We start from the raw sequence: 13,480 nt of genomic DNA on the forward strand, positions 1-13,480 counted from the left end.
TTACACTGACCATTCTTAATCGATTTATTCTATACAACAGAATGTTGTATAAAAGTAACTGTCAGACTGTAACAAGAAAGTCGTTCATTAAGAACTCTATGACAAATTTAGTATAGCTTTTTAAGCCCACGCTATGAACATCACAAGTCTCTCAGTAGTTTGTGTCCTGTTACAATATTATCAGTTTTAAAACAGGTTCCATTTTGTTCACAGAGATGTTATGTCGTGATTAACGCACCTGTTAACGTTAAATAGAGATTCCATCTCAATTCATATGTTAGAACAGGCGAGCGAAACAAGAACAATAACTTTTAAAACTTTCTACATATTTTTCGAGATTTTCATGGGGGCAGACATCTTGGTTTCAGTGCATCATGGGATAAAATCCGGATGCACGGAAATGGAATATTCAGATTTTAGTATGAATTGTTATTTTCCGGTTTTGAAGCGCGCCTTTTTTGATAGATCTGAGAAAGAACGAAAACTAAAATATGCAGGTAATAAAAGCCAGACATTTAATTGTTTCCAGAGGAGGTTAATCAAATAAATTAAGACTTTAAATACTTTTGAAATATAAGAATGTAACATAATATATGAAAGCAGGCTTTGATTTAAAAAGCTACAACAATGAACTGAGACAATAACACTGTATGTGATTTACAACATAACTTCATCATTTTTTTTTCAGATTCTTTAAGAAAAAGAAATGGATAGTATCATAGATGAGGCCGAGGACGGCAATGTGAAAGGCGTTGCAGAGATTTTATGTAAAGTACCAGAAAAAGAGGTGGGAGGTTTTTCCAGGTCTTGTACACATATGCGCTTGTGCTTGTACAACCTACCCTTTTCTTTTTCAGATTCTTCTTTTATGCCAGGTTAACCTTGAACAGCTTATCTGAGCATTACACGTGGTTAATGCCACATCTCTGCAGTGATTTTAATTTTCTCTTTTTATCTTATTGTGACCAGGTCCGGCACAATCTCTTGATTAAGCTATATTGCTTGATTTAGCTATATAGCTTTATTAAGCTATTCAGAATAGCTTGATTAAGCTATTTTCTCAGACTTTTTTCTCCAATGTGTTATTTTTTCAACATGTGCAAAAAGTCGCACCTTGGTGCAGTGGAAATATTAAACTTTGTACTCTTCTGAATACAATGCATGTAAAAATCACTCACCAAATTGCGTCTCCTTGAGAGACTTTGTACTCAAAGTTTTAAAAGTTTTGGGGCTATTGATGAGTGACCACACAGTTATTTCTTGAATGAAATTATAAAGGAGGTCAGTTATGGCCAACAGGATAATTGATTAGTAACAATTCAGCACAATGAGAAGCAATCATACTTACCCACGCCTCACCGCACACACAGTTACTTAAACAATGGAAATTCATATTTTGCTTAAAGGTATTCAACAGCAGCAATGTTAGAACTTTCTATGAATTAGGTTGTATTTTTGATAGTCCATAGTAAATATATGTATGGTCAAATACTTGCGACTTTTTGTTTATTTCTTTCAAAAAACGTTTTTGTGAAAAATTGCAAATAAATAGCTTTATCAAGCTATTTTGAATAGCTTAATAAAGCTATATAGCTTTTTAAAGCTATATAGCTTAATCAAGAGATTGTGCTGGACCTGGTGACGCAAGGCGAACTCTTCAACACAATTTTTATAGGGAACGTTGGTTTTTATTGTGAAAATTATTAATACTCCATATTGAATCACACACTGTAACACTATAATCCACTGCATTAGTAAATCCCAAAATATAAATCCCATTGTATCAATTTGATTAAGTAAACCTTGTATTAAGGTAGGACAAAACACCCTTGGATTCTACTTTAACCCGTTTCTTAAAAAGTACCCGAGAAAAGAAGAATAACATTACTATATTGACAACAATCCCTGTAAGAAAAATAATAAGTTGTTTGCGTCATATTTTGTGAAAAAATCAAAAAATCCTATATATTGGTCACTTGGGGGCTTACAGTTTGGAATGTTTTTATGCTAAGGCCATTCCAAGTTTTTTCTATGTTTAACGTCCGCGTGCGCCTTGGTTTTTGCCACCCCATATAAGAAAAAACACACAACATCAGGAGTCCTGAAATTGATTAATTTTGTCGAAATTTTTGAATTTTGTCAATTTCTCCGAATAATTCTGTACAGTAAGTTATATTGGGTGTATTTTATGCATTTAATCCCTTGTTTTTGCTTAAGAATAGATATTTCTTCTATTAAAGCAGTTTAGTTAGATCAAATCATTTGATGGGCATCATTTTTATGACTTTTAAGCCTGTGTTTTATGTTTTTGCTTGTGTGTTTTTTGCAAATAGGTAGGTAGGTTTTTGAAATATGGGTGGACGCTAAACAGAGAAAAAAACTTGGAATGGCCTAACTAAGTGTAATAAACAAGCATGTAACAGTCTGTTATAAAATGCAGTGTAACTTTTGTTCCATACATAGTAGAGGAATGATATTTGAACACATATATAAGGAGTCTCCATTCTTTATGTACTCTTAAGGTCAAGGTCATATCAAGAGGTCAAAGGTCAAATATTGTGACGTCATCTACTGAATCTTTTAGTTTTTTGCCATTGAAATTTTTTTGATCGCAAAAATATCTGAAACCATCGGTTCAATTTTCTTTATTTTTACACATTTTATTCTAGGACCCATTTGAATCATTCTGTTGATTTTTTGTAAAAATTGAATTATGCATTTTCTCTTAAGAAAACTTAAACTGTCGGATATTTACATGTAAATTTACAATTCCGACGCTACGTATGTTCTATTTTCACTTAATATTTTACTCAAATTTTCCAGGATCAAGTTGACTTACTACCTTAAAGCAACAAAAAGGTTATCTTTATTAAAAGTATTACACAATTTTGCAATAGATCAATTGATAATTCTAAAATAAGGCCTCTTCTCAAGTCGAATATCCGATTTCACAATCTTCTTACAGGGGTCTGATAGGCCATATTTCAGACTATGTGGGCAAAAAATGTGCAGTTGAATTTCTTTCATATCATATATAAAGAGAGATTTTGTATCCTAGAACAAAATATCAAAGTATCAGGAAAATTGAATTTGAGGAAATATTTGGCATATCTATTGTGTCCTACCTTAAACCTTTACCTTTCTTTAAGTAATAAAATCAATTCTGTTCTACTATTTATTTACAGTTTAAAGAAAATGAAAGTCATGAAAATTTATGAAAATAAATCAACCCAACTTCTTTTATTCTCCTAACTTACCTAATAATTCCCTATTAAAACTATATGTACCAATGAATACCTTTATATTTATTACAAATCCCTAATATTTTAACCAATCACCAGAGCTACACCTTGGTAAATATTTCGGTGCAACTCGCCAAGATTAACCAAGTCACCAATACACAACACCTTGGTAAATTTCGGTGTAAAATTGGTGCTGATATTAATTTACAGGAATAAGAGAAGTAATAACTGTTTAATAATTTAGGCTATCACCAATAATTTCTCCAAAAGCCCTTGGTGTGTAATAATTATGCCCCCCTTCGAAGAAGGGAGGGCATATTGCTTTGCTGCTGTCTGTCGGTCCGTCGGTCTGTCGGTCCACTTAGTTTCCGTTCATTTTCTTTGCAACCGTTGCACATACTGAAATGAAATTTGGTATACAGATATATCACATGAATATCTAGGTCAAGTTCTGTTTTGGGTACGATCGTGCCATTTTTGACAGAGTTATGCACCTTGGACTTAGAAAAATTCCAATTATTTGCAGTTTCTGTTCATTTTATTATTATTATTATTATGAAATTTGTATAGTGCTAAATATAATTAAAAATTACTCTAAAGCGCTTAAACATTAAAAACAAAGATAAAAATTTACAATAATTAAAACATAATAATTAAGAATCTGAAATTAGACACAAATTTATAAAAGTAATGAAAACAATTATAAAAATTATTTAAAAATTAGCCCCTAAAAATCATGAAAATAGGCACAACTATGTACATTATTAAATGGAGATAAATAGCCACAAATCATAAAATAGTATTAAAAAATAAAGAGAGTCCATAAAGTGTGCTTAGACAGGAACATAAAATTTTCAATAATATTTATATGTCAATGATAAAAAGCCATTTTAAAGAGATGAGTCTTTAGACACTTTTTAAAACTATTAAGATTTTGTTCATGTCTCATAACTGATGGGAGACTGTTCCAGAGTGCAGCGGCGCTAACATCAAAACGACGATTTCCATATGACTTGGTTCGAGCACGAGATTGAACTAAACACCTGGAATTCTCTGAACGCAATGATCTTGCAGGGAAATACAAATTAACGAGGTCCTTTATATATGACGGTGACATCCCTTGTAGTGCTTTAAATACTGTTATTAATATTTTATACTGGATGCGGAATTCCACTGGCAACCAATGCAAAGAAATCAGAACTGGGGTGATGTGATCTTGTTTCTTGGTCCTAGTTATTATTCTCGCCACGGTGTTTTGAATTCTTTGTAGTCTTGATAGGGAGCTGGAGCTCAACCCGTATAGCAATGGGTTGCCATAATCCAATCTAGAAGTGACGAGTGAGCACACTAAGGTTTTGCAGGCGCTTTCTGTAATATATTTACGTATCCGACCGATATTACGCAGCTGATAGAAGCACTGTTTAGAAATAGAACTTATCTGAAAATTTCTTTACAACCGTTGCACATACTTAGATGAAATTTAGTATACAGATATATCACATGAATATCTAGGTCAAGTTTTGGTTTGGGTATGTTCGTGCCATTTTTGACAGAGTTATGCCCCTTGGACTTAGAAAAAATCCAAATATTTGCAGTTTCCGTTCATTTTCTTTGCAACCATTGCACATACTGAGATGAAATTTAGTATACAGATTTATCAGATGAATATCTAGGTCAAGTTCTGTTTTGGGTACGATTGCACAATTTTTCACAGATTTATGCCCCTTGGACTTAAAAAAATTCCAGTCATTTGCAACCATTGCACATACTGAAATTAAATTTAGTATACAGATATATCACATTAATATCTAGATCAAGTTCTGTTTTAGGTATGATTGCACCATTTCTGAAAGAGTTATGCCCCTTGGACTTAGGAAAATTCAAATTATTTGCAGTTTCCGTTCATTTTCTTCACAACCTTTGCACATGCTGAGATGAAATTTAGTATACAGATTTATCAGATGAATATCTAGGTTAAGTTCTGTTTTGGGTACAATCGTGCCATTTTGACAGAGTTTTGCCCCTTGGACTTGGAAAAATTCCAAATTGGGGGGAGGGGGGCATAAGTGTTTTACAAACATCTCTTGTTTTACCAAAGATCTCCTTGAAATATCAGGTGTCACTTGGTAAATCCCAACCAAACTATAATAAATGTTTAATTACCAAATCCTCTCTAGCCCATCTTAACTGAGCCAATCAAAATTTTACATAGGAATATATAGGAAAAATCTTTAAAAATCTTCTTCTCAAGAACCACTGGACCAGGAAAGATGAAACTCATGTGGAATCATTCTCAGGCAGTGTAGATTCAAATTTGTTCAAATCATGACCCCCGGGGGTAGGGTGGGGCCAAAATGGCCAATCAAAGTTTTACATAGGAATATGTAGGAAAAATCTTTAAAAATCTTCTTCTCAGGAACCACCGGGCCAGGAAAGATGAAACTCATGTGGAATCATCCTCAGGTAGCGTAGATTCAAGTTTGTTCAAATCATGACCCATGGGGGTAGGGTGGGGCCAAAATGGCCAATCAAAGTTTTACATAGGAATATATAGGAAAAGTCTTCTTCTCAAGAACCCTTGAGACAGGAAAGATGAAACCCCTGTGGAATCATCCCCAGGTAGTGTAAATTCAACTTTGTTTAAATGAAGACCCCTGGGGGTAGGTTAGGGCCAAATGGCCGATAAAAGTTTTACATAGGAATATATAGGGAAACCTTTTAAAATCTTCTTTTCAAGTATTTCAAAGCCATGCTTAGTGATATTTATAGGGAATCTTCCTTAGGTAGTGTAGATTCTAGTTTGTTCAAATCCTGACCCCCTGGGGGGTTAAAATTCAAGCCCCCCTTCCCTCAGTAAACTTTCAGTTCTGATCTGATATGTGCTTTTTCCTAGCTCATTGCTGAGGTGAGCGATGTGGCCCCTGGGCCTCTTGCTGAGGATTACTTCTGAAAACTTCATACACCACTAAATCGTTGAAAGAGTATTTTAACCAAGCATACTAACTGAAAGGCCTCTATTCATGCTACAATTAATTCACTGCAATTTATATCATAGGATATAGTACAGCATATGTACCATGTAAATATGTTAGTTGCTTGCAAGTTTTCACTATATATATGATACTGTTTCTGGAACACTGCTCTGTTGCGGGTGGAGCTGCATGCAATGTATCTTCTAGAAACCAATCAAAACTTAAGGGCCTTGGAAGGGGTGATGCCATATACATCAACTGCTAAAAATTGATGCAATGCAGTAAGGGTCACTAGGCCAAGTGGTGCACCAACAAAATGCAGCCACATATGTACAGGGCTCTAACACCACTTTTTGGGACTGGGGCCGGGGCCGTTAAAATTGGAAAATTATCGTCATTTTGGGAAAAGTTGGATAACCTCATAAAATCCTCAAATTTTGCTTTTCTAGCATTTTGTCATCAATTTAACTCTGGTTTTGAATAAACAGTTAAACAGAACAAACATGGGTACGTAGGCTACTTATGAAAGTACATTAGCTTTGTCATTACTATCTTTGAGTGTTGATATTGCAGTTATATGTCTTTCTGAGTGACAGTCGCTAGTCACATATTCGCGAATTTCCTCGATCACATGGACAACTTTGCTTACCAATACAGCGTGAGACTGAACATGCCAAAGCGTGGGTATGTTTCTAGGTGCAGCTTACTAATGTTTAAATGAAATGTCTTTTTTTGAAACCAAAATGATGTTTTTTGTCGAAACTACATGACAAGATACTCTGCACTCATAGTTACAGTGTAGTATACATTTTTATAAAACAATAACCTGGTTACCCGAACCAGTTTACGAATGTATTTGGCGCGAACTAATTAAACAGTAGTACAGTTTCACTTTCATTTGCAAGTGTGTTTTGTTTGGGTTTTTTTTTCGATTAAGTTTCATGGACTTTTATTTTTAGCTCACCTGAGCCGAAGGCTCAAGTGAGCTTTTCTGATCACATTTTGTCCGTCGTCCGTCCGTCTGTCTGTCTGTCCGTCCGTCCGTCTGTCCGTCTGTCTGTCTGTCTGTAAACTTTTCACATTTTCGACTTCTTCTCAAGAACCACTGGGCCAATTTTGACCAAACTTGGTACAAAGCATCCTTGGGTGAAGGGGAATTTAAATTGTTAAAATGAAGGGACATATCCCCTCGCAAGGGGAGATAATCAAGAAAAGACAAAAATAGGGTTGGGTCATTAAAAAATCTTCTTCTCAAGAACCACTGGGCCAGTAAAGCTGAAACTTATGTGGAAGCATCCTGGTATAATGTAGATTCTAAATTGTTCAAATCATGACCCCCGGGGGAAGGGCGGGGCCACAATGAGGAATCAAAGTTTTATATAGAAATATATAGGAAAAGTCTTTGAAAATCTTCTTCTCAAGAACCACTGGGCCAGAAAAGCTGAAACTTATGTGGAAGCATCCTGGTATAATGTAGATTCTAAATTGTTCAAATAATGACCCCCGGGGGAAGGGCGGGGCCACAATGGGGAATCAAAGTTTTATATAGAAATATGTAGGAAAAATCTTTGAAAATCTTCTTCTCAAGAACCACTGGGCCAGAAAAGCTGAAACTTATGTGGAAGCATCCTGGTATAATGTAGATTCTAAATTGTTCAAATAATGACCCCCGGGGGAAGGGCGGGGCCACAATGGGGAATCAAAGTTTTATATAGAAATATATAGGAAAAATCTTTGAAAATCTTCTTCTCAAGAACCACTGGGCCAGAAAAGCTGAAACTTATGTGGAAGCATCCTGGTATAATGTAGATTCTAAATTGTTCAAATAATGACCCCCGGGGGAAGGGCGGGGCCACAATGGGGAATCAAAGTTTTATTATATAGAAATATATAGGAAAAATCTTTGAAAATCTTCTTCTCAAGAACCACTGGGCCAGAAAAAGTGAAACTTATGTGGAAGCATTCTGGGGTATTGTAAATTCTAAATTGTAGGAATCATGACCCCCGGGGGAAGGGCGGGGCCATTATAGGGAATCAAAGTTTTACATAGAAATATATAAGAAAAATCTTTGAAAATCTTCTTCTCAGGAACCACTGGGCCAAAAAAGCTGAAACTTATGTGGAAGCATCCTGGTATAATGTAGATTCTAAATTGTTCAAATAATGACCCCCGGGGGAAGGGCGGGGCCACAATGGGGAATCAAAGTTTTATATAGAAATATGTAGGAAAAATCTTTGAAAATCTTCTTCTCAGGAACCACTGGGCCAAAAAAGCTGAAACTTATGTGGAAGCATCCTGGTATAATGTAGATTCTAAATTGTTCAAATAATGACCCCCGGGGGAAGGGCGGGGCCACAATGGGGAATCAAAGTTTTATATAGAAATATATAGGAAAAGTCTTTGAAAATCTTCTTCTCAAGAACCACTGGGCCAGAAAAAGTGAAGCTTATGTGGAAGCATCCTGGTATAATGTAGATTCTAAATTGTTCAAATAATGACCCCCGGGGGAAGGGCGGGGCCACAATGGGGAATCAAAGTTTTATATAGAAATATATAGGAAAAATCTTTGAAAATCTTCTTCTCAAGAACCACTGGGCCAGAAAAAGTGAAGCTTATGTGGAAGCATTCTGGGGTAGTGTAAATTCTAAATTGTAGGAATCATGACCCCCGGGGGAAGGGCGGGGCCATCATAGGGAATCAAAGTTTTACATAGAAATATATAGGAAAAATCTTTGAAAATCTTATTCTCGGGAACCACTGGGCCAAAAAAGCTGAAACATATGTGCCCATGGAAGGATCATGGGGTAGTGTAGATTTCAAAATGTCTACATTATGATCAGTGGGGTAGGGTGGGTATGCATTATGTATAACAAGGGGGAAATCTGGTAAAGAACAGAATGGTCAAAGCTTCTCAGGTAAGCGATGTGGCCCATGGGCCTCTTGTTTAATTAATATTTTGCTATGGAAATTGGGAAATTTACACCTTTCTTTTGGGAAAAAAGGTACCTTTTTTGCATTGGGAATGGGGCCGAATATCGGCCCCAGATTTAGAGAATCGAGAGCCCTGATGTAAGTCCATTGCATTCAGGGCTATCAATATTCTTCATCAAAGTTAGACAGTATCTGGAATAAATAATATTGAAAAAATTAGCACATTGACATACACTGACAACCCCCTCCCCGTTTTCCTCTCATGTGGTTTGTGAATATCAAGTCATTAAGGATGGCTGCATAACCACAGCTTTATAAAAGTCATGCACAATGACATGGAAAATGTTACCTTGCAATGAAATACCACATCAAGAAAGTTAACTTATCTTGACCTGTCCCTTAGAAATGTTTGTAGTTTCTAAATTTTTTTTTTAGATCATTGACACCATAGCAAAAAGACTATGTAGAGAAAAAGGTGATCCAGTTTCTCTCCTTAGAACTGTTTTACAAGGTTTGCATCTGAAAATCAATGTTTTTTCTAAAACCTCTTTTTAATACAAGATTTTTCTTTTTAAAGCAATGTCTTAACAGTTTGATTACAGTGTTTATGATTACTATTTCCTGATACAAGTTCTTTATTATGTATATTATACTTTAGCTTCAGCAAGTGACCCGGGAAGCAGGAAGATAGGTGTTGAACTCTATAAAAGATGTATTCAGATTCTGGAAAAGAATGAGCTGTCAAGTAAACTGGCATCAAATCTGACAGGGATGCTGTTGATAGAGGTACCTAAATATCAAATGTAAAATTCAGTGCACACAGAATTCATAAGTTTTATCTCTTTATTTTGTGTTAAAATAGATTGTCAATACTCATGTAAAATCTGATGTACTCAAGTATTTCCTTTAATCAATGAAAATGTTCTGTTTATTTTTATTACAGATTTTTTTTCTTCTTTAATTTATTTTATGTTTTCGCAGACATTGAGTTTAATCCATAAATATTTATTTGAATAGGATAACACATCATGTAAGATTGCATGACATGATTTTTCAGTAAATTATATACTGTGCTTTTGTGAGACATCAATAAAATGTCACTTGCAGTTTATCAATAATTTCCTTAACTGTCTCGAAATAATTTGCATTGTGTCATGAGCCTCAAAACATTTTTTCAAAATGTTGAAGTAAGGATATGTACCAATAAAATGCCTTGCAATTTCTTTACAGGCTGACACATTAAACAACAGTGCTCTGGCAGAAATCTCCTCCCTGTTCATAGATATGGTTAAAGGTGGCTCCGTCCAGTGTGGAAAGTAATAGACAATCATACCATGACAATAGACAATCATACCATGACAATAGTCAATCATACCATGACATTAGACAACCATGCCATGACATTAGACAACCATGCCATTGCATTAGACAATCATGCCATTGCAATAGACAACCATACCATTACAATAGACAATCATACCATTACAATAGACAATCATACCATTACAAAAGGCAATCATACCATTATAAAAGACAATCATACCATTACAATAGACAATCATACCATTGCAATCTGGGCTCTCACGCCACTTTTTGGGACTGGGGCCTGGGCCATTCAAATTGGGAAAATTATCCTCATTTTGGGAAAAGTTGGATAACCAAAATTCATTAAAAAAATCCTCAAATTTTGCTTTTCTAGCATTTTGTCATCAATTTAACTCTGGTTTTGAATGAACAGTTAAACAGAACAAACATTGGTACGTAGGCTATTTATGAAAGTACATTAGCTTTGTCATTACTATCTTTGAGTGTTGATAATTGCCGTTATATGTCTTTCTGAGTGACAGTCGCTGGTCAAGTAGTTCCGAATTTCCTCGATCACATGGACAACTTTGCTTAACAAAACAGCGCGAGACTGCACATGCCAAAGCGTGGGTATGTTTCTAGGTGCAGCTTACTAATGTTTAAATGAAATGTCTATTTTTGAAACCAATATGATGTTTTTGTTGAAACTACATGACAAGATACTCTGCTCTAATAGTTAGTACATATTTTTGTAAAAACAATAACCTGGTTCCCTGAACCAGTTTACGAATGCATTTGGCGCGAACTATTAAAATAGTAGTACAGTTTCACTTTCATTTGCAAGTTTGTTTCGTTTGGGTTTTTAGCTCACCTGAGCCGAAGGCTCAAGTGAGCTTTTCTGATCACATTTTGTCCGGCGTCCGTCTGTCGTCTAGCTCTCCGTCTGTCTGTCTGTCCGTAAACTTTTCACATTTTCGACTTCTTCTCAAGAACCGCTGGGCCAATTTCAACCAAACTTGCCACAAAGCATCCTTGGGTAAAGGGGATTCAAATTTGTTCAAATGAAGGGCCACGCTCTTTTCCAAGGGGAGATAATTATGAATTAGAGAAAAATTAATGGCATTTTTAAAAAATCTTCTTCTCAAGAACAACTGGGCCTGGAAAGATGAAACTCATGTGGAATCATCCTCAGGTAGTGTAGATTCAAGTTTGTTCAAATCATGACCCCAGGGGCTAGGGTGGGGCCAAAATGGCCGACCCAAGTTTTACATAGGAATATATAGGAAAAATCTTTAAAATTCTTCTTCTCAAGAACCACTGGGCCAGGAAAGATGAAACTCACGTGTAATCATCCTCAGGTAGTGTAGATTCAAATTTGTTCAAATCATGACCCCCGGGACCAGGGTGGGGCCAAAATGGCCGACCCAAGTTTTACATAGGAATATATAGGAAAAATCTTTAAAAATCTTCTTCTCAAGAACCACTGGGCCAGGAAAGATGAAACTCAAGTGGAATCATCCTCAGGTAGTGTAGATTCAAGTTTGTTCAAATCATGATCCCCGGGGCTAGGGTGGGGCCAAAATGGCCGACCAAAGTTTTACATAGGGATTTATAGGGAAACCTTTTAAAATCATCTTTTCAAGTACTTCAAAGCTATGATTAGTGATATTAATATGGAATCATCTTCAGGTAGTGTAGATTCTAGTTCATTCAAATCATGATCCCCTGGGAGGTTAAAATTCAAGCCCCCCGCCCCAACCTCAGTAAACTTTCAGTTTCTGATCTGATTTGCTTTTTCCTAGCCAATGTGCTCAGGTGAGCGCTGTGGCCCCTGGGCCTCTTGTTTTTTTTGCGATTAAGTTTCATGGACTTTTATTTTTTAATTAATATTTTGCTATGGAAATTGGGAAATTTACACCTTTCTTTTGGGAAAAAATGTACCTTTTTTGCATTGGGAACGGGGCCAAATATCGGCCCCAAATATAGAGAATCGAGAGCCGTGACAATAGACAATCATACCATTACAATGGACAATCATACCATTACAATAGACAATCATACCATTATAAAAGACAATCATACCATTACAATAGACAATCATACCATTGCATGCTTCCCATAGAGGCATATAAAACCATGATTTATTTATGAATGCTTTCAATGAGAATAACCATCAAATTTTACATATTTTTGCAATGTTTATCATCAGTTTGAGGATGTTACGTGTAGGAGCTTGAGTCACTAGCTTTATTCCTTTTCTAACAGAGGCCTGGCACTACTACCTAAGATCCTGTCAGCCTTGTCTGTAGAGGAGACTGTTTCTTTTGGAGAGAGCTGTTTGAGTGGAGAGAAATACAAAAACCATGTCATCAACAGCCTCTGTTCCTGCAAGTAAGCTGTCAAGGATTTTTCCTTGAGTCCATATCAAATTTTGAAGAAACATTTGAGTTTCTATCTCTCTTTCTTTCCTCCTTGGTTTCTTTTTGAATAAGTAAGTGAAAGTCTTCCACTTTTTAAAAAAGAAATTTCAATTAAAATTTTTGAATATTTTATTATTTTATGTAAGTAAATGTTTTTTATGTAAAAGTCTGACAGAAATCTGAATAAGTTTTAACTTTTCTATATTAATTTTATTGAAGTTCAAAATTTCGATTATAATCGATTATTAATCGATTATGCCCAGCCGATTATTACCGATAATCGATTATGATTTTTTTCCGATTCCCCATCACTAATAATAATTCTTGTAGATGTAACCACCAATGTCAAAACTTGATCATAGTCATGTTAAATTTTGAAGTAAATTTGGAGGAGGAAAGTTTCAAGTCATTTAATTTTAAAAAATTAATGAAGAATCAAATAAAAAGACCCAATATTAAATTAACAAATTACTTAACAACCTGAATTATTTTTAGAACCATGACAGTCCTATGAATAAGGATTGCCTCTTGAGTAATTGTAAAAGATAAATATTGTACATTGAAAGATGATGACATTTTTGAAAATAAAATGAATAACCTTTGTTTATG

The 13,480-nt window shown here is 35.2% G+C and overlaps 1 protein-coding gene across 1 annotated transcript in view; it reads left to right on the plus strand.

Moving 5' to 3' along the window:
• Positions 1-367: 367 nt before the first annotated feature.
• Positions 368-13,480, plus strand: part of LOC134244491 (Fanconi anemia group I protein-like) — a 30,051-nt gene continuing 16,938 nt past the window's right edge. Inside the window, 6 exon segments of the mRNA XM_062726756.1 lie at positions 368-497; positions 689-787; positions 9,582-9,657; positions 9,805-9,932; positions 10,377-10,462; positions 12,717-12,842. Coding sequence (XP_062582740.1) covers positions 707-787; positions 9,582-9,657; positions 9,805-9,932; positions 10,377-10,462; positions 12,717-12,842 — 497 coding nt within the window. The 5' untranslated portion in view covers positions 368-497; positions 689-706.

This window comes from Saccostrea cucullata, unplaced genomic scaffold, assembly GCF_032062105.1.
Source record: "Saccostrea cucullata isolate Sc308-1 unplaced genomic scaffold, CSIRO_AGI_Scuc_v1 ctg6559, whole genome shotgun sequence".
Taxonomy (NCBI): domain Eukaryota; kingdom Metazoa; phylum Mollusca; class Bivalvia; order Ostreida; family Ostreidae; genus Saccostrea; species Saccostrea cuccullata.